The sequence below is a fragment of the Staurois parvus genome, unplaced genomic scaffold (assembly GCF_062004578.1).
Source record: "Staurois parvus isolate SC_StPar_1 unplaced genomic scaffold, SC_StPar_1.0 ptg003275l, whole genome shotgun sequence".
Taxonomy (NCBI): Eukaryota; Metazoa; Chordata; class Amphibia; order Anura; family Ranidae; genus Staurois; species Staurois parvus.
The window spans coordinates 233-22,448 of NW_028321071.1; the positions used below are offsets into that span (position 1 = coordinate 233).

At 50.9% G+C, this 22,216-nt stretch overlaps 1 protein-coding gene across 1 annotated transcript in view; it reads left to right on the forward strand.

Annotated features, from left to right (window-relative positions):
- Window positions 1–541: 541 nt before the first annotated feature.
- WDR25 (WD repeat domain 25) overlaps window positions 542–22,216 on the forward strand; it is a gene marked incomplete at its 5' end in the record, with an annotated part of 41,924 nt that continues 20,249 nt past the window's right edge. The window contains 2 exons of the mRNA XM_089667476.1: window positions 542–672; window positions 15,321–15,491. Coding sequence (XP_089523602.1) covers window positions 542–672; window positions 15,321–15,491 — 302 coding nt within the window. The remainder of the gene's footprint in view (window positions 673–15,320; window positions 15,492–22,216) is intronic.

Genomic DNA, 22,216 nt, shown 5'->3' on the forward strand with positions numbered 1-22,216 from the left:
CCTCCATCCCCCCATCCCTCCCTCCCTCCATCCATCCCCCCATCCCCCCATCCATCCATCCATCCATCCCTCACACCCCTCTGTATGACGTGTGCTGTGGGTTCTGCGCCCTCATGCAGCGGATGATGATGGCGATGACATCACAGCGTGTCATTGCGCAGGAATCTGTGATTATCGCAGAGATTGGCCCGCGGTGGGTGACGCAGAGACGATGATTTCCCTCCCGGCTGTCAGAGTTTTGCTGAAGGTTTTGTTAATAAAATTTTGTGTCTAACTGGCGGTAATAATTGCGCACATAATTATATCTCTGAGCGCATCACCATGGCAACCGCGGCCCCTCCCCCACCTTAATATCTCAATGTAATTTTCCGTGGGGAAATTAAAGGAATGCGCTCACACGTGTCAGGAGAATGGTTACAATGTGCCGCTGATTGGTCCCCCCCTCCCCCGTGTCACACAATGTGCTCATTACGGGGGGGGGGGGAATCGATCGGTGATTTGTGACGCTGGACTTACCAGACGATTGTTTTCCTTTCTTTAGGTAAAGACCTTCTGAGAGCGAATAATGAATGGAGGATTGGAACCCTCAAGTTTCACCCAAATGACCCCAATCTGTTTATATGTGGGGGGTTCTCGCCCGCCGTAAAGGCGTGGGATGTGAGGATGAGCAAGGTAGGCGGGGGCGGGGCGGGGGGGGTATACAGTATATATATCATTTCACAATTCCCCAAATCTTCAGCTTTTCATGTGAAATAAAACATTCAACAAAAATGACCAATTGGGGAGTAAAGAGAAACGATGGAATGATTGACCTGGGCTGAGTACCTACCTTTGCTGGAGGGGAACCCCCCCCCAAATATTCTGCCTGGTATGGAAATCACATTATACTTGGAAAGGTCTTCCCCACACTGAGGCTCCACCCACACTGAGGCTCCACCCACACTGAGGCTCCACCCACACTGAGGCTCCACCCACACTGAGGCTCCACCCACACTGACACAGACATTCCCATAAATGACTTGCAGGTCTCTCACTCTTCTGTCCATTTCATCCAAAATCAGCCGGAGGAATTACATATCCCAAAGGTGGGCTTAGTGGTGTTACCTGACACAGTTCCCTAGTTCCATAGTTACATAGTTCCCTAGTTACATAGTTCCATAGTTACATAGTTCCATAGTTACATAGTTACATAGTTACATAGTTACATAGTTCCCTAGTTCCATAGTTCCATAGTTCCATAGTTCCCAGTTCCATACTTACATAGTTCCATAGTTCCATAGTTCCATAGTTACATAGTTCCCTAGTTCCCTAGTTCCATAGTTCCATAGTTACATAGTTCCATAGTTACATACTTACATAGTTCCATAGTTCCATAGTTACATAGTTCCCTAGTTCCCTAGTTCCATAGTTCCATAGTTACATACTTACATAGTTACATAGTTACATACTTACATAGTTCCATAGTTCCCTAGTTCCATAGTTACATAGTTACATAGTTCCCTAGTTCCATAGTTACATAGTTACATAGTTCCCTAGTTCCATAGTTCCATAGTTACATAGTTCCCTAGTTCCATAATTACATAGTTACATAGTTCCATAGTTAGTCTGGCTGAAAAAAGACAAAAGTCCATCCAGTTCAACCATAAAACAAGTTATAATCCTCCACCCACAGTGGATCCAGAGGAAGGCAGAAACCCAGCAAACCACGATCCGATCTCCTCCTGCAGGGGAAACATTCCTTCCTGATCCCCCGAGAGGCAATCGGATATTCCTGGGATCAATAATCGGATATTCCCGGGATCAATAATCGGATATTCCCGGGATCAATAATCGGATATTCCCGGGATCACCTTTCCCTATAAATGTTATATCCAGTTATATTCTGTGTATCCAAGAAAGAATCCAGGACTTTCCTACAGCAACCCACTGAGCTGGCCACACCCAACTCTGGAGGGAGTCTATTCCACATTCTCAGCTCTTACTGTGAAGAAACCTTTCCGTGTTTGGAGATGACATTTCTTTACCTCAAAACGTAAAGAGCGCCCCCTTGTCCTCTGTGATGACCTCAGGGGGGATAACTACACCGAGTTCACTATATGAACCACTGATGTATTATACATGGAGATCATATCCCCCCTTATGTATTATACATGGAGATCATATCCCCCCTTATGTATTATACATGGAGATCATATCCCCCCCCTTATGTATTATACATGGAGATCATATCTCCCCCCTTATGTATTATACATGGTGATCATATCTCCCCCCTTATGTATTATACATGGAGATCATATCCCCCCTTATGTATTATATATGGAGATCATATCCCCCCTTATGTATTATACATGGAGATCATATCCCCCCTTATGTATTATACATGGAGATCATATCCCCCCCTTATGTATTATACATGGAGATCATATCCCCCCCTTATGTATTATACATGGAGATCATATCCCCCTTATGTATTATACATGGAGATCATATCCCCCCCTTATGTATTATACATGGAGATCATATCCCCCCTTATGTATTATACATGGAGATCATATCCCCCCCCCCTTATGTATTATACATGGAGATCATATCCCCCCCTTATGTATTATACATGGAGATCATATCCCCCTTATGTATTATACATGGAGATCATATCCCCCCCTTATGTATTATACATGGAGATCATATCCCCCTTATGTATTATACATGGTGATCATATCCCCCTTATGTATTATACATGGAGATCATATCCCCCCTTATGTATTATACATGGAGATCATATCCCCCCTTATGTATTATACATGGAGATCATATCCCCCCCTTATGTATTATACATGGAGATCATATCCCCCCTTATGTATTATACATGGAGATCATATCCCCCTTATGTATTATACATGGAGATCATATCCCCCCTTATGTATTATACATGGAGATCATATCCCCCCTTATGTATTATACATGGAGATCATATCCCCCCCTTATGTATTATACATGGAGATCATATCCCCCCCTTATGTATTATACATGGAGATCATATCCCCCCTTATGTATTATACATGGAGATCATATCCCCCCTTATGTATTATACATGGAGATCATATCCCCCTTATGTATTATACATGGAGATCATATCCCCCCTTATGTATTATTCATGGAGATCATATCCCCCCTTATGTATTATACATGGAGATCATATCCCCCTTATGTATTATACATGGAGATCATATCCCCCCTTATGTATTATACATGGAGATCATATCCCCCCTTATGTATTATACATGGAGATCATATCCCCCCCTTATGTATTATACATGGAGATCATATCCCCCCCTTATGTATTATACATGGAGATCATATCCCCCCCTTATGTATTATACATGGAGATCATATCCCCCCTTATGTATTATACATGGAAATCATATCCCCCCCCTTATGTATTATACATGGAGATCATATCCCCCCCTTATGTATTATACATGGAGATCATATCCCCCCTTATGTATTATACATGGAGATCATATCCCCTCTTATGTATTATACATGGAGATCATATCCCCCCTTATGTATTATACATGGAGATCATATCCCCCCTTATGTATTATACATGGAGATCATATCCCCCCCTTATGTATTATACATGGAGATCATATCCCCCCCTTATGTATTATACATGGAGATCATATCCCCCCCTTATGTATTATACATGGAGATCATATCCCCCCTTATGTATTATACATGGTGATCATATCCCCCCCCTTATGTATTATACATGGAGATCATATCCCCCCTTATGTATTATACATGGAGATCATATCCCCCCCTTATATATTATACATGGTGATCATATCCCCCCTTATGTATTATACATGGAGATCATATCCCCCCTTATGTATTATACATGGAGATCATATCCCCCCTTATGTATTATACATGGTGATCATATCCCCCCCCTTATGTATTATACATGGAGATCATATCCCCCCTTATGTATTATACATGGAGATCATATCCCCCTTATGTATTATACATGGAGATCATATCCCCCTTATGTATTATACATGGAGATCATATCCCCCCTTATGTATTATACATGGAGATCATATCCCCCCTTATGTATTATACATGGAGATCATATCCCCCCTTATGTATTATACATGGAGATCATATCCCCCCTTATGTATTATACATGGAGATCATATCCCCCCTTATGTATTATACATGGAGATCATATCCCCCCTTATGTATTATACATGGAGATCATATCCCCCCTTATGTATTATACATGGAGATCATATCCCCCCTTATGTATTATACATGGAGATCATATCCCCCCTTATGTATTAGTCCATTAAAAGATAAAAGTGACCCTTGCTTACTTTGACCATTGTTACGTTTTCCTTGGAGATTGTGTCCTGTGAAGCTGTTGTGGTGTTGGGTCTGGAGGACCTGTTGCCCTTTGAAGCTGTTGTGGTTTTGGGTCTGGAGGACCTGTTGCCCTTTGAAGCTGTTGTGGTTTTGGGTCTGGAGGACCTGTTGCCCTTTGAAGCTGTTTGGGTGTTTGGTCTGGAGGACCTGTTGCCCTTTGAAGCTGTTGTGGTTTTGGGTCTGGAGGACCTGTTGCCCTTTGAAGCTGTTTGGGTGTTTGGTCTGGAGGACCTGTTGCCCTTTGAAGCTGTTGTGTTGGGTCTGGAGGACCTGTTGTCCTGTGAAGCTGTTGTGGTGTTGGGTCTGAAGGACCTGTTGTCCTGTGAAGTTGTTTTGGTGCTGGGTCTGAAGGACCTGTTGCCCTTTGAAGCTGTTGTGGTGTTTGGTCTGGAGGACCTGTTGCCCTTTGAAGCTGTTTTGGTGTTGGGTCTGGAGGACCTGTTGTCCTGTGAAGCTGTTGTGGTGTTGGGTCTGGAGGATCTGTTACCCTGTGAAGCTGTTTTGGTGTTTGGTCTGAAGGACCTGTTGCCCTTTGAAGCTGTTGTGGTGTTTGGTCTGGAGGACCTGTTGCTCTTTGAAGCTGTTTTTGGTGTTGGGTCTGGAGGACCTGTTGTCCTGTGAAGCTGTTTTGGTGTTGGGTCTGGAGGACCTGTTGTCCTGTGAAGCTGTTTTGGTGTTGGGTCTGGAGGACCTGTTGTCCTGTGAAGCTGTTTTGGTGTTGGGTCTGGAGGACCTGTTACCCTGTGAAGCTGTTTTGGTGTTTGGTCTGGAGGACCTGTTGCTCTTTGAAGCTGTTGTGGTGTTTGGTCTGGAGGACCTGTTGCTCTTTGAAGCTGTTGTGGTGTTTGGTCTGGAGGACCTGTTGCTCTTTGAAGCTGTTGTGGTGTTGGGTCTGAAGGACCTGTTGCCCTTTGAAGCTGTTTTGGTGTTGGGTCTGGAGGACCTGTTGTCCTGTGAAGCTGTTTTGGTGTTTGGTCTGGAGGACCTGTTGCCCTTTGAAGCTGTTTTGGTGTTGGGTCTGGAGGACCTGTTGCTCTTTGAAGCTGTTTTGGTGTTTGGTCTGGAGGACCTGTTGCTCTTTGAAGCTGTTGTGGTGTTGGGTCTGGAGGACCTGTTGCTCTTTGAAGCTGTTGTGGTGTTGGGCCTGGAGGACCTGTTGCCCTTTGAAGCTGTGTTGGTGTTGGGCCTGGAGGACCTGTTCCTGTTAGTTTCCTCCAATCGTTCTTCTGTATAATTCAATCTGAGACATAATCCATTGACTATAAATCCATATTTTAGCAGGTTCCCCCAAGGCTGAATCTGGTCCCATCTTCTGAGATCTCCTGTTAGTTGGAGAGACCGCAAGGATAAGAGCATCAGGTTGTAGGGATCGATCCAGACAGAATTTTTTTCTTGTCATCCTAAAAGTTCCTATCAATAGTCGACATCCATTGCATTTTATTGTCTCTGCACAAATCTGTCTTCACCAGGGCTGGACTTCTCTATGATCCGAGGAGAATCTGGATGGGGAACTAAACCCTCCTCTCCTTTTCAGTTAAGGAAGCTGCCATCTTGGCCTCTCTTTGATCTTCAACTGCCATGATGCTGACATGTGATCAGTTATGACACCAGCCATTTGATTGATGATTTACTCCTCCCCCCCCATCCAGACTCCTCCTGCACAAGACAGCAGACACCTTGTGATTTGTACAGAACCCCGGAACGTGTTGGCTTTCTCTCACTATCAGCTGACTCCTCCAGGGGCCCCGCCAGGACTCCACCAGGAAGCAGAGAGCTGCCACACCTTAGCAATCATTTCATTGATTCTGACCCTTCATCAAGTGTAGAATCCAGCACTTCGCCACCCAAATGGACAACAACTGTGCATGCTGCATTTTTCGGCAGTGCAGCACAACGTACCTTAGTGTGTCCCCTTGTACGGCACTATACTGTGTGTTGTGGTGCAATTCAGAGTTCTCTGCATATTACTGCCATGCGATGGTGTGAATGGGTCCTAATAGGTGCAGAAGGGATCGGTCTGTCCTTCCTCCAGGTAGGTCGTCTGCCTTCGTTTTCATCTTTTGATGTGGAGAGAGAAAAGTTTACAACTTAGTAGTTCTGCAGATCAGTAAATCTTTTATTACTGGTGTTACCGTGGTAACTGCCCAACAGACGGTTGCAGAACCTCTTGTCATCTTCTCATCTCGTTCTCGTAGAGATTCTTCCTGACTGATGGAGAGCGATCGTCTTTAGAGGGAGCCGGCCGGGATAGAAATCGATTTTGGCGTGTTTTCAGGGTGGGGTCCTGGGAACGTCATCTCTATCCGCGCTTCATTACCTAATGACCCAAAAGAAATATGAAGTTATGACTTCTCTCAGTCCAGGAAGTAGGTGGTGACCCTGGATGACACCTGAACAAAGATGGCGCCATCCTTCTGGAGAGAGAAGTAGATGAAGGCCTTGTCAGGGGGAGTCCTGTGATCTCTGGGAGGGGTAATAAATACCTGGAAGGGTCACTCTGACAGTGTACTCAGCACCCTACACTAGTCTGCGGCTGGGTCGCTCTCAGTGCTGTGCTAAAGGCCGGGTGTTAGAACTTCCATTCTGCATACAGTGGAATCCCTCATAGTGGAGGCAGTGCAGGTCCGGATGGAGGAAGTTCCTCCTGAGAATGCACATCATTGGTTGCTGAGACCCGGGCAAGATGCCCACCTGGAGACTCCATGGGGGCTTTATGGGGAAGACCATAGGTGACCTCCAGTGACTCCTCAGTCTGTACCTCTGACCCCAGCGGGGGCCGCATATTATATTGTAGTGGGCTGTCACATTCCTTCCGGTGAGGCGGCGGTTGATGTGGAAGGCGGGGGGTGATGTGGAAGGCGGGGGGTGATGTGGAAGGCGGGGGTGATGTGGAAGGCGGGGTGAGGTGGAAGGCGGGGGTGAGGTGGAAGGCGGGGGGTGAGGTGGAAGGCGGGGGTGAGGTGGAAGGTGGGGGGGGGTGAGGTGGAAGGCGGAGGTGCGGTGGGTCACCCCATTACTGCTCAGAGGATATGGGGGGGTCACCCCAAATAATGGGTTTCTCTTCATTTGCTTCCATCTTGTTAATTGATAAGTTGGCCTCCTTGTTCCCGACCTCCCCCCCGCCTAAGACTTTTGCACAGCACTGTATATACTTTGTATCCAGCAGACCCCCCTAAACAAGTTCGGGGGGCATTGTGTTCTCCAGCCCAGAAGGTGATAATGAGCGCCCCCTCTCCATAGGAACACATTGTACGCTCTGGGCTGTGCGTGTTAGCGGGGTGGGGGGCGGTAAAGGTGCTCGCTGTCGGTTTATCATACAATACGGAGAATTTAAGCGGCAATAACAGGATAATGGTTTACTAAGCCAAGTAGCAGATCCTTAGTTTCCATGGCAACCATTTGTGCACATTAGGGCCCGTTAGCGAGTAATATTCAGCCGGGGGTAAATCACGGGAGGCCATTGTTCCTAGAAGCAGCCTCCGCCCCCCCCCCCCCAGCCTCCGGTCCCCCCACCCCCCCCGAGCCTCCGATTGTCTGACCTCATTATTTCCATCTGCTGCAGTAATTACGTCTGCCATCAAAATCCACTGATTGTGGTATAGAGGTCAGGAACCGCCACGGGAACCGACTCTGCCCGCCCATCTCTGCCTTCCTCATCACGCCCCCCCCTTCCACCCCGCCCATCTCTGCCTTCCACATCACCCCCCCCTTCCTCATCACGCCCCCCCCCTTCCACCCCGCCTATCTCTGCCTTCCACATCACCCCCCCTTCCTCATCACGCCCCCCCGCTTCCACCCCGCCCATCTGTGCCTTCCACATCACACCCCCCCCTTCCACCCCGCCCATCTGTGCCTTCCACATCGCCCCCCCCTTCCACATCGTGCCCCCACCTTCCACCCCGCCCATCTGTGCCTTCCACATCACGCCCCCGCCTTCCACCCCGCCCATCTGTGCCTTCCACATCGCCCCCCCCCTTCCACATCGTGCCCCCGCCTTCCACCCCGCCCATCTGTGCCTTCCACATCACGCCCCCGCCCTCCACCCCTCCCATCTGTGCCTTCCACATCGCCCTTCCACATCACGCCCCCGCCTTCCACCCCGCCCATCTGTGCCTTCCACATCGCCCCCCCCCCTTCCACATCGCTCCCCCCCCCCTTCCACATCGCCCCCCCCTTCCACATCGTGCCCCCACCTTCCACCCCGCCCCTCCACCGGGAAGAGGCTGTCCATCCAGTGAGCGGGAAGAGGCCGTCCATCCAGTGAGCGGGAAGAGGCCGTCCATCCAGTGAGCGGGAAGAGGCCGTCCATCCAGTGAGCGGGAAGAGGCCGTCCATCCAGTGAGCGGGAAGAGGCCGTCCATCCAGTGAGCGGGAAGAGGCCGTCCATCCAGTGAGCGGGAAGAGGCCGTCCATCCAGTGAGCGGGAAGAGGCCGTCCATCCAGTGAGCGGGAAGAGGCCGTCCATCCAGTGAGCGGGAAGAGGCCGTCCATCCAGTGAGCGGGAAGAGGCCGTCCATCCAGTGAGCGGGAAGAGGCCGTCCATCCAGTAAGCGGGAAGAGGCCGTCCATCCAGTGAGCGGGAAGAGGCCGTCCATCCAGTGAGCGGGAAGAGGCCGTCCATCCAGTGAGCGGGAAGAGGCCGTCCATCCAGTAAGCGGGAAGAGGCCGTCCATCCAGTGAGCGGGAAGAGGCCGTCCATCCAGTGAGCGGGAAGAGGCCGTCCATCCAGTAATCGAGACGAGGCCGTCCATCCAGTGAGCGGGAAGAGGCCGTCCATCCAGTGAGCAGGAAGAGGCCGTCCATGCAGTGAGCGGGAAGAGGCCGTCCATCCAGTGAGCGGGAAGAGGCCGTCCATCCAGTGAGCGGGAAGAGGCCGTCCATCCAGTGAGCGGGAAGAGGCCGTCCATCCAGTGAGCGGGAAGAGGCCGTCCATCCAGTGAGCGGGAAGAGGCCGTCCATGCAGTGAGCGGGAAGAGGCCGTCCATCCAGTGAGCGGGAAGAGGCCGTCCATCCAGTGAGCGGGAAGAGGCCGTCCATCCAGTGAGCGGGAAGAGGCCGTCCATGCAGTGAGCGGGAAGAGGCCGTCCATCCAGTGAGCGGGAAGAGGCCATCCATCCAGTGAGCGGGAAGAGGCCGTCCATCCAGTGAGCGGGAAGAGGCCGTCCATCCAGTGAGCGGGAAGAGGCCGTCCATCCAGTGAGCGGGAAGAGGCCGTCCATCCAGTGAGCGGGAAGAGGCCGTCCATCCAGTGAGCGGGAAGAGGCCGTCCATCCAGTGAGCGGGAAGAGGCCGTCCATCCAGTGAGCGGGAAGAGGCCGTCCATCCAGTGAGCGGGAAGAGGCCGTCCATCCAGTGAGCGGGAAGAGGCCGTCCATCCAGTGAGCGGGAAGAGGCCGTCCATGCAGTGAGCGGGAAGAGGCCGTCCATCCAGTGAGCGGGAAGAGGCCGTCCATGCAGTGAGCGGGAAGAGGCCGTCCATCCAGTAATCGAGACGAGGCCGTCCATCCAGTGAGCGGGAAGAGGCCGTCCATCCAGTCCACTTGCTGCTTTTTAGGCAAAGGACCTGAGTTGAGGGTTGCAGACCTGGTGAAAGGGCGGCTCCCATATTTGGATCTCCGTTTCGGAGCCTCGGCACTCCTGGTCGTCATGGATTTCTCCAGAAGATTTTTGTTGTTCCCGTGATGAAGGCGAATTGTAGAAAATCCCCCCAGAACGGCGCTGGAAGTTACTCTGTGGTGGTGTCAGAAGGCTGATGACCCCTGAAGTTCTAGAGACGGCCAATAATAGTAGCCGGGACTTGTGACCTTCATGAGCTCCGTACTGATAAAGCGGCCTCTTTGTAGACAGAACCAGCGACCTCCAATTACTGCGGGATCAATAGACGGACGCTTTCATTATTTGTTGACACGAAGCTACTTGCAGAGCAATTGTTCCGAATCTAATTATAGCTCCGAGCCGAGCCGAGCCGAGCGCTGTCCTTCCCCCATCTCCACATTAGAGGACTCGGCTTGTTACTGGAAGTAGGACACTGGGACAGATTCTCCAACCAGAAGAGGAGCAGGAGAGCCCAGTCACCGGGGTACAGGAGAGCCCAGTCACCGGGGTACAGGAGAGCCCAGTCACCGGGGTACAGCAGGGCCCAGTCACTGGGGTACAGGAGAGCCCAGTCACCGGGGTACAGGAGAGCCCAGTCACCGGGGTACAGCAGGGCCCAGTCACCGGGGTACAGGAGAGCCCAGTCACCGGGGTACAGGAGAGCCCAGTCACCGCGGTACAGGAGAGCCCAGTCACCGCGGTACAGGAGAGCCCAGTCACCGGGGTACAGCAGGGCCCAGGCACTGGGGTACAGGAGAGCCCAGTCACCGGGGTACAGGAGAGCCCAGTCACTGGGGTACAGGAGAGCCCAGTCACCGGGGTACAGGAGAGCCCAGTCACCGGGGTACAGCAGAGCCCAACCACAGTGCTGGGGTACAGGAGAGCCCAGTCACCGGGGTACAGGAGAGCCCAGTCACCGGGGTACAGGAGAGCCCAGTCACCGGGGTACAGGAGAGCCCAGTCACCGGGGTACAGGAGAGCCCAGTCACCGGGGTACAGCAGAGCCCAACCACAGTGCTGGGGTACAGCAGAGCCCAACCACAGTGCTGGGGTACAGGAGAGCCCAGTCACCGGGGTACAGGAGAGCCCAGTCACCGGGGTACAGGAGAGCCCAGTCACCGGGGTACAGCAGAGCCCAACCACAGTGCTGGGCTACAGCAGGGCTCAGTCACAGTGCTGGGGTACAGCAGAGCTCAGTCACAGTGCTGGGGTACAGCAGAGCTCAGTCACAGTGCTGGGGTACAGCAGAGCTCAGTCACAGTGCTGGGGTACAGCAGAGCTCAGGAACAGTGCTATGGTACAGCAGAGCTCAGGAACAGGACTCTAATAATTGGTACCCCCCAAAAAAAAAGGATCATCTCTGATTTTCTGCCCCACAATGAAATGTGAATGGATCCTATGTGTATACGTGGATATTGGGCCCCCTGGGGGAGGACACCGGAGAGGGGGGTATAATACCTCTTCTATTACAGGGAACGGAGGGGAGGTAGGAGACACGGGACACCGGAGAGGGGGGGATAATACCTCTTCTATTACAGGGAACGGAGGGGGGGTAGGAGACACGGGACACCGGAGAGGGGGGGATAATACCTCTTCTATTACAGGGAACGGAGGGGAGGTAGGGGACACGGGACACCGGAGAGGGGGGGATAATACCTCTTCTATTACAGGGAATGGGGGGGGAGGGACACGGGACACCGGAGAGGGGGGTATAATACCTCTTCTATTACAGGGAACGGAGGGGGGGTAGGAGACACGGGACACCGGAGGGGGGGGGGTATAATACTTCTTCTATTACAGGGAACGGAGGGGGGGTAGGAGACACGGGACACCGGAGAGGGGGGTATAATACCTCTTCTATTACAGGGAATGGAGGGGAGGAGGGGGGGGTAGGAGACACGGGACACCGGAGGGGGGTATATTACCTCTTCTATTACAGGGAACGGAGGGGAGGAGGGGAGGGGTAGGAGACACGGGACACCGGAGAGGGGGGTGTAATACCTCTTCTATTACAGGGAACGGAGGGGGGGTAGGAGACACGGGACATTCTATTTTAGGGACTGCCTGCAGGATGTTTTGTGGTTCTGTTTTTTTCTCATACACATTTAGTTTGAATAGCTCAGGTTAGTGACAGGTCCCCTTTATCTAGTGACAGATATGTGCTTTGTTTGGTCTCAGGCCACGGTGGTTGTGATTTGGTTGCTGCTGGACAGGAGGTGTAAGTAGCGAGGACTGAGCGCAGTCCTGGCCAGAACTCTGTCACATGGCTGTTTGTTTTTTTTCTCCGGCTCCTTTATTGCCTCCCTGGACAGAAGTCCAACTGTCACTCCCGGAAATATCATAGCATTTAATTGCCTCTGGATGAAAGCGATGAAAGCGATGAGCAGTAATGGTCCCCAGGAACGGGTAGACGGTTGCTCGGTCCTAAAGTGCTTATTAGTGTCATCCATTTACTTGCGGGTTGAATGTACTGTGCGGACAGTTTGCACACAGCCCCAGAGGAGTCATTTCTCTTCATCACTGCTGAGGAACTGCACAATGTGATCGTAAAGGTTGAAACATAAATAACTAGATATTATATATAATGTAATAAAGTATGTGAATCCCCCTCCAGATTCATCGTCTCCAGTGAAGGGTCCTGGTAATCCTCCATCATACAATGACTGGAGACAATTGGGCTCTTCCAGCCGTGTGGCAATATTTTGGTGAAGACCCTTTTCTGTTCCCCCATGACTGTCCCCTGTGTACAAAGTCAGCTCCATAAAGACATGGATGACCAGTTTGGTGAAGACCCTTTTCTGTTCCCCCATGACTGTCCCCCATGTAGAAAGCCAGCTCCATAAAGACATGGATGACCAGTTTGGTGAAGACCCTTTTCTGTTCCCCCATGACTGTCCCCTGTGTACAAAGCCAGCTCCATAAAGACATGGATGACCAGTTTGGTGAAGACCCTTTTCTGTCCCCCATGACTCTCCCCTGTGTACAAAGCCGGCTCCATAAAGACATGGATGACCAGTTTGGTGAAGACCCTTTTCTGTTCCCCCCATGACTGTCCCCTGTGTACAAAGCCAGCTCCATAAAGACGTGGATGACCAGTTTGGTGAAGACCCTTTTCTGTTCCCCCATGACTGTCCCCTGTGTACAAAGCCGGCTCCATAAAGACATGGATGACCAGTTTGGTGAAGACTCTTTTCTGTCCCCCGTGTACAAAGCCAGCTCCATAAAGACACGGATACCCAGTTTGGTGAAGACCCTTTTCTGTCCCCCCATGACTGTCCCCTGTGTACAAAGCCAGCTCCATAAAGACATGGATGACCAGTTTGGTGAAGACCCTTTTCTGTTCCCCCCATGACTGTCCCCTGTGTACAAAGCCAGCTCCATAAAGACATGGATGACCAGTTTGGTGAAGACCCTTTTCTGTTCCCCCATGACTGTCCCCTGTGTACAAAGCCAGCTCCATAAAGACATGGATGACCAGTTTGGTGAAGACTCTTTTCTGTCCCCCGTGTACAAAGCCAGCTCCATAAAGACACGGATACCCAGTTTGGTGAAGACCCTTTTCTGTTCCCCCATGACTCTCCCCTGTGTACAAAGCCAGCTCCATAAAGACATGGAGGACCAGTTTGGTGAAGACCCTTTTCTGTTCCCCCATGACTGTCCCCTGTGTACAAAGCCAGCTCCATAAAGACATGGATGACCAGTTTGGTGAAGACCCTTTTCTGTTCCCCCATGACTCTCCCCTGTGTACAAAGCCAGCTCCATAAAGGCATGGATGACCAGTTTGGTGAAGACCCTTTTCTGTCGCCCATGACTGTCCCCTATGTACAAAGCCAGCTCCATAAAGACATGGATGACCAGTTTGGTGAAGACCCTTTTCTGTTCCCCCATGACTGTCCCCTGTGTACAAAGCCAGCTCCATAAAGACATGGATGACCAGTTTGGTGAAGACCCTTTTCTGTTCCCCCATGACTCTCCCCCGTGTACAAAGCCAGCTCCATAAAGACATGGATGACCAGTTTGGTGAAGACCCTTTTCTGTCCCCCATGACTCTCCCCTGTGTACAAAGCCGGCTCCATAAAGACATGGATGACCAGTTTGGTGAAGACCCTTTTCTGTCCCCCCATGACTGTCCCCTGTGTACAAAGCCATCTCCATAAAGGCATGGATGACCAGTTTGGTGAAGACCCTTTTCTGTTCCCCCATGACTCTCCCCTGTGTACAAAGCCAGCTCCATAAAGACGTGGATGACCAGTTTGGTGTGGATTAACTGGAGTGTCCTGCACAGAACCCTGACCTCAACCCTGCTGAACACCCTTGGCTTGAATTGAAATGTCAATTGAAAGCCAGGTCTTGGTTTTGGTGCCCAGCATGTGGGCCAAGTCTTGTCCACACCAGTACCTGACCTCAGAAATGGACACAAATTCCCACAGACACCCTCCAAAATCTCATAGAAAGCCTTCTCAGAAGAGTGGAGGTAGTGGTAGCCACAAAGAGGGCAACTCCATTTTAATGGCCATGGGGGGGTGGTAACTCCATTTTAATGGCCATGGGGGGGTGGTAACTCCATTTTAATGGCCATGAGGGGGTGGTAACTCCATTTTAATGGCCATGGGGGGGTGGTAACTCCATATTAATGGCCATGGTTTTGGAATGGGATGTCCACCAAGCTCATATAGGTGTGAAGTGTGGGGAAACTCGAGTGTCCTGCACAGTGCCCTGACCTCAACCTTACTGATGGGCGGACTGACCATTTGGAAACTCGGGTACTGCCCGATGGCCCGGGCTCAGTAGGGGGCCCCATGAGATGCCCCTGGTACCTTTTTCATAGGCTTTTTTGAGTTTGGGCAAGGACACAGGCCCCATGATCCCCTATTGCCCAGGGGCCCCATGATCCCCTATTGCCCGGGGGCCCCGTGAGTTGTCAGTCCGCCCCTGCCTACTGGACACCTTTGGGTGAATTAGAACACCATTGGTGATCCAGGTCTTCTCACCCAACAGCAATCCTCTCCTTGCAGGCTCATGATGGGACACACTATATGGGCCAAAGTCTGTGAACGCCCTTCCAGATGATTAGATTCCGGTGTCCCCAGTGAAGGGTCCTGCTAATACTTCATCATACAAAGACATTGTGGACAATTGTGCTCTTCTGTGGCATCAGTTTGGTGAAGAGCCTTTTCTATTCCAGAGTCCTGACCTCAACCCTACCGGAACCCATTTGGGATGAATTGGAACCCCACACGGGGGATGGGGTGTCACTGTACAGAACGGCAGCTAACAATGAAATCTTCGTCTTTCAGGTGATCCATGTCTATAGAGCTTCTGTGCAGCAACACTTTGATGTCCTCTTCCTCTCCGGTGGGAATGAATTTCTTAGTACGACAGACTCCGTGAGCCGAGATTCTGCTGACCGCACCATCATCGCGTGGGATTTCGGCACCGCCTCCAAAATATCTAATCAGATATTCCATGTACGTTTCTTGTTTTATTTTTGTTTGGACGTCTTCAAGTCTATGTGACCCTCACCTAGAACAACCCATTCAGTGTAAAACAGAAATGAAAGATAAAACATTTGTGTATATAGATATAAAATCATTCTAAACACCTTTTTCCCCCTTTTTTATAAGTGATCACATGACCTCTGTTTTCAGCTGCCTAAGGAGCTCAGAGAGCTAGGGGAGGAGAAACAGCAGCACACAATCTTCCAAATGAATGGCTGTGCCAGGGGGTGTCAGGACAAGTCTAATCATTGGAGAAGAGCAGGATGAGTTCCCAGAACAGCTAGAGAACTGACCACACTGTGCTGTCATGCCCAGTGTGGTCAGTAGTAGGAAAGCAGAGTGACTGGCAGGAACAGCGAGGATTTCATAGAAAGGAAGAAATACAAAGAGAAGATGAGACTTCTTCATACCAGTACATGGGACAGCCGGCACAGAGCTGGGGGAGGGGATGTTGGGGGAACATATTTTTGAACTATTTTTAAAAAGAATTGGGAGGGGTCAGACCCTCTGTATCCATCTGTCGTAGGAGGACCTGGATCTGGGTGTCTTCTGATTGGCCAGACAGAGAAAGGTTTCTTATGGGATTCAATGGCTCCAGAAGGCAGCTTTTGGTTTATAAATGGCCAGTTCTGTGATAGAATTCAGGAAATCGGAGAGAAGAAGCGTGACGCGCCATTGATTGTGAAGCAGGACGGCATTTGATCCATCATAACAATCCAAGATGGCAAAGCCGCACGTCTTCGGGGTGGGGGTCCTTCATCGGGGCTTCATGTGCCATATAAGATACTTCTAGACCAGCAATGGGCAAACTACGGCCCGGCGGACCTTTTAATCCGGCCAGCTAGGCTCCCGCTAGGCTCCTCTCACAGTCCGCCCTGAAGACCGGTGTAGCATGAAAATCTGTCTCCTATGAGGATCTGTCCCCCTCAACGTATCTGCGCATGTGCCGGAGATCGCCGATCGGCTGCTAATGCCTGAAACTAGCACATGCGCAGATACGTCGAGGGGGACAGATCCTCATAGGAAACAGATTTTCATGCTACACCGGAACGGCGCGGGAACACGGCGAGAGGAACGTGCGGAGCAAAGGTAAGTGAATTGACACAGGGGGGACTTGGGGGCTTAATATGGGGGATGAATTAATATGGGGGATGAATTACTATAGGGGGGATGAATTACTATGGGGGATGAATTACTATATGGGGGATGAATTACTATATGGGGGATGAATTACTATATGGGGGATGTATTACTATGTGGGATGAATTACTATGGGGGATGAATTACTATATGGGGGATGAATTACTATATGGGGGATGAATTACTATATGGGGGATGAATTACTATGGGGGATGAATTACTATAGGGGGGATGAATTACTATAGGGGATGAATTACTATATGGGGGATGAATTACTATATGGGGGATGAATTACTATATGGGGGATGAATTACTATGTGGGATGAATTACTATGGGGGATGAATTACTATATGGGGGATGAATTACTATGGGGGATGAATTACTATGGGGGATGAATTACTATATGGGGGATGAATTACTATGGGGGATGAATTACTATGGGGGATGAATTACTATATGGGGGATGAATTACTATATGGGGGGATGAATTACTATATGGGGGATGAATTACTATATGGGGGATGAATTACTATGGGGGATGAATTACTATATGGGGGATGAATTACTATGCTTACTATGGGGGAATATTACTATACTTACTATGGATGACACATACACATCATTCATCTACTCTTGGTCCGGCCCCCGGGTCCAATATATGAACCCATTGCAGCCCTCAAGTCAAAAAGTTTGCCCACCCCTGTTCTAGACCCAAACCTGATGAGGTGTCGCTATTCCTCTCTGATATTCCCCGGTATTTGTTGCTGTCTGTGTGCTCATTGGGGGGGATTTCCCCTCATGTCTTGTCCTGGGGGATGGGGAGACGGGAAGTAATACTTCGTGGGAGGATTTTGTTGTCGTTTCTCTGCACACAGGTAATACTACAACATAACTTGTGGCAATATTAGAACAAATATATTTATGAATGAAGCCCGCAAATACTGTTTGCAGACTTCATTGACACAGAGGCTGCTGTCGGCTGATATAGAGATCCAGCTTTCCAGTTGATACTCCGGGAAGTCTCAGAGCTTGCCGCCAACACCCCACCTATTGGCCCATTACTATGGTGGGCTCCCTGACAGGCCAATAGGAAGGGGCAGTTTTTATTATAATGCTGTTCTCTCTTTAAACATGAGACTTGGTATATGCACCAAGGCAGCAGTTCCCAACCTGGGCTAAATGTACCCTCCGTACCCCCCCCCCCCGGAAACCTAAAAAAGATCAGTAACAGCAGCAGAAAAGCTCCGCCCCCGCAGCTGTCGCAGGATCCCAAGCCAATGCCACAAGTCCACCTAACCAGCTGGCGTCCCAAACCCTCCAGTGACAGCCTACCTCACTGGTGCTCATATCTCTCGTCATGTTGGGGGTGGGGAGAGGGAACCACATGCTCTGATTGGTCACGGGTGCCGTGTGTCTCACACTGGACCTGCCTGCACCCCAGTGAGTGGCGAAGAGCAGCCGTGGACAAGCAGAGAGGGGTGGTGCGGCCAGGGATTTCATTGTGTCCCCTGGAGTGGTGGGGGAGGAACCATAGGCGTGTGCTCTGGATATAGTGAGGTCACCTCCTGGCCTCTCTCTGATTGGATGACCAGGGATTGCCTTCTGGGCCCCATGACCATTTGCAGTAGTTGGATCACAAGATTGGAGTGCCGAAATGTGGAAATGTTTTATTCCAAACATGCAGTAAATGTAATACCCAACGCGTTTCAGGGGCCACACTTGGCCCCCTTCATCAGGGCTTACACATACTAGCTGCTGAACAGGGCCAAAATATTTCTGAGATTTGTTTTTATCCGGAGCCTGAATCCTTCTCAGCCATTTTACAAGCCTATCACATCTCATGGTTTCTGTGGGAGTTCCTCCATGTAGCCACCGTTTTACCCAGATACCCCACTGGGATAGTATCAGTCTAGTTCTCGTACAACCAATCTCATCTACCGAAAGTTCCAATTCCTCAGACCCCCCAATTGTGTGACAGAGCTCTGAATGTGTTGGGGTGTCCTCCTGCTCTCGCCTCATTAGCTGACTGTGTGGATGTGTTGGGGCCCCACCTCCTGTCCACGCCTTGATTGGCTGACCAGGACTTAAGATGGGGTCGCCTTTTGTGGTCTGAGCAGATGTCTGTAGTGAAATTGGGACCTAATAAATATGTTTTGGTGCCATCAGCCTCCCCCCTACTCTGCCCCTCTCCCACCCCCATGGGGGGTACAATTTACCATAATGGTATGCCAAGTGAATGAAGGATGGGAACCACTGGAGTAAAGCATTCATCACATTTGGTGTGCAGTGTGTACCTTCCCCACCTTCTCTTTGGGTACAGCGTGTTCCTTCCCCACCCTTCTCTTTGGGTACAGCGTGTTCCTTCCTCACCCTTCTCTTTGGGTGTACAGCGTGTTCCTTCCCCACCTTCTCTTTGGGTGTACCTTCCCCACCCTTCTCTTTGAGTGTACAGCGTGTTCCTTCCCCACCCTTCTCTTTGGGTGTACAGCGTGTTCCTTCCCCTCCCTTCTCTTTGGGTGTACAGCGTGTTCCTTCCCCACCTTCTCTTTGGGTGTACAGCGTGTTCCTTCCCCTCCCTTCTCTTTGGGTGTACAGCGTGTTCCTTCCCCTCCCTTCTCTTTGGGTGTACAGCGTGTTCCTTCCCCACCCTTCTCTTTGGGTGTACAGCGTGTTCCTTCCCCTCCCTTCTCTTTGGGTGTACAGCGTGTTCCTTCCTCATCCTTCTCTTTGGGTGTACAGCGTGTTCCTTCCCCTCCCTTCTCTTTGGGTGTACAGCGTGTTCCTTCCTCACCCTTCTCTTTGGGTGTACAGCGTGTTCCTTCCTCATCCTTCTCTTTGGGTGTACAGTGTGTTCCTTCCCCACCCTTCTCTTTGGGTGTACAGCGTGTTCCTTCCTCATCCTTCTCTTTGGGTGTACAGCGTGTTCCTTCCCCACCCTTCTCTTTGGGTGTACAGCGTGTTCCTTCCCCACCCTTCTCTTTGGGTGTACAGCGTGTTCCTTCCCCTCCCTTCTCTTTGGGTGTAAAGCGTGTATCTTCCCCACCCTTCTCTTTGGGTGTACAGCGTGTTCCTTCCCCACCTTCTCTTTGGGTGTACCTTCCCCTCCCTTCTCTTTGGGTGTACAGCGTGTTCCTTCCTCACCCTTCTCTTTGGGTGTACAGCGTGTTCCTTCCCCTCCCTTCTCTTTGGGTGTACAGCGTGTTCTTTCCCCTCCCTTCTCTTTGGGTGTACAGCGTGTTCCTTCCTCATCCTTCTCTTTGGGTGTACAGCGTGTTCCTTCCTCACCCTTCTCTTTGGGTGTACAGCGTGTTCCTTCCCCTCCCTTCTCTTTGCGTGTTCCTTGCCCACCTTCTCTTTGGGTGTACAGCGTGTTCTTTCCCCTCCCTTCTCTTTGGGTGTACAGCGTGTTCTTTCCCCTCCCTTCTCTTTGGGTGTACAGCGGTTTCCTTCCCCACCCTTCTCTTTGGGTGTACAGCGTGTTCCTTCCCCACCCTTCTCTTTGGGTGTACAGCGTGTTCCTTCCCCTCCCTTCTCTTTGGGTGTACAGCGTGTATCTTCCCCACCCTTCTCTTTGGGTGTACAGCGTGTTCCTTCCCCTCCCTTCTCTTTGGGTGTACAGCGTGTTCCTTCCCCACCTTCTCTTTGGGTGTACAGCGTGTTCCTTCCTCATCCTTCTCTTTGGGTGTACAGCGTGTTCCTTCCTCATCCTTCTCTTTGGGTGTACAGCGTGTTCCTTCCTCACCCTTCTCTTTGGGTGTACAGCGTGTTCCTTGCCCACCTTCTCTTTGGGTGTACAGCGTGTTCCTTCCCCACCCTTCTCTTTGGGTGTACAGCGTGTTCCTTCCTCACCCTTCTCTTTGGGTGTACAGTGTGTTCCTTCCCCACCCTTCTCTTTGGGTGTACAGTGTGTTCCTTCCTCATCCTTCTCTTTGGGTGTACAGCGTGTTCCTTCCTCATCCTTCTCTTTGGGTGTACAGCGTGTTCCTTCCCCACCCTTCTCTTTCGGTGTACAGCGTGTTCCTTCCCCTCCCTTCTCTTTGGGTGTACAGCGTGTATCTTCCCCACCCTTCTCTTTGGGTGTACAGCGTGTTCCTTCCCCTCCCTTCTCTTTGGGTGTACAGCGTGTTCCTTCCTCATCCTTCTCTTTGGGTGTACAGCGTGTTCCTTCCTCACCCTTCTCTTTGGGTGTACAGCGTGTTCCTTCCTCATCCTTCTCTTTGGGTGTACAGCGTGTTCCTTGCCCACCTTCTCTTTGGGTGTACAGCGTGTTCCTTCCCCACCCTTCTCTTTGGGTGTACAGCGTGTTCCTTCCCCACCCTTCTCTTTGGGTGTACAGCGTGTTCCTTCCCCTCCCTTCTCTTTGGGTGTACAGCGTGTATCTTCCCCACCCTTCTCTTTGGGTGTACAGCGTGTTCCTTCCCCTCCCTTCTCTTTGGGTGTACAGCGTGTTCCTTCCCCTCCCTTCTCTTTGGGTGTACAGCGTGTTCCTTCCCCTCCCTTCTCTTTGGGTGTACAGCGGTTTCCTTGCCCACCTTCTCTTTGGGTGTACAGCGTGTTCCTTGCCCACCTTCTCTTTGGGTGTACAGCGTGTTCCTTCCCCACCCTTCTCTTTGGGTGTACAGCGTGTATCTTCCCCACCCTTCTCTTTGGGTGTACAGCGTGTTCCTTCCCCTCCCTTCTCTTTGGGTGTACAGCGTGTTCCTTCCCCACCTTCTCTTTGGGTGTACAGCGTGTTCCTTCCCCTCCCTTCTCTTTGGGTGTACAGCGTGTTCCTTCCCCACCCTTCTCTTTGGGTGTACAGCGTGTTCCTTCCTCATCCTTCTCTTTGGGTGTACAGCGTGTATCTTCCCCACCCTTCTCTTTGGGTGTACAGCGTGTTCCTTCCCCTCCCTTCTCTTTGGGTGTACAGCGTGTTCCTTCCCCTCCCTTCTCTTTGGGTGTACAGCGTGTTCCTTCCCCTCCCTTCTCTTTGGGTGTACAGCGGTTTCCTTGCCCACCTCCTCTTTGGGTGTACAGCGTGTTCCTTCCCCTCCCTTCTCTTTGGGTGTACAGCGTGTTCCTTCCTCACCCTTCTCTTTGGGTGTACAGCGTGTTCCTTCCCCTCCCTTCTCTTTGGGTGTACAGCGTGTTCCTTCCCCACCTTCTCTTTGGGTGTACAGCGTGTTCCTTCCCCACCTTCTCTTTGGGTGTACAGCGTGTTCCTTCCCCACCTTCTCTTTGGGTGTACAGCGTGTTCCTTCCCCACCTTCTCTTTGGGTGTACAGCGTGTTCCTTCCCCACCCTTCTCTTTGGGTGTACAGCGTGTTCCTTCCCCACCCTTCTCTTTGGGTGTACAGCGTGTTCCTTCCCCACCCTTCTCTTTGGGTGTACAGCGTGTTCCTTCCTCATCCTTCTCTTTGGGTGTACAGCGTGTTCCTTCCCCACCCTTCTCTTTGGGTGTACAGCGTGTATCTTCCCCACCCTTCTCTTTGGGTGTACAGCGTGTTCCTTCCCCTCCCTTCTCTTTGGGTGTACAGCGTGTTCCTTCCCCTCCCTTCTCTTTGGGTGTACAGCG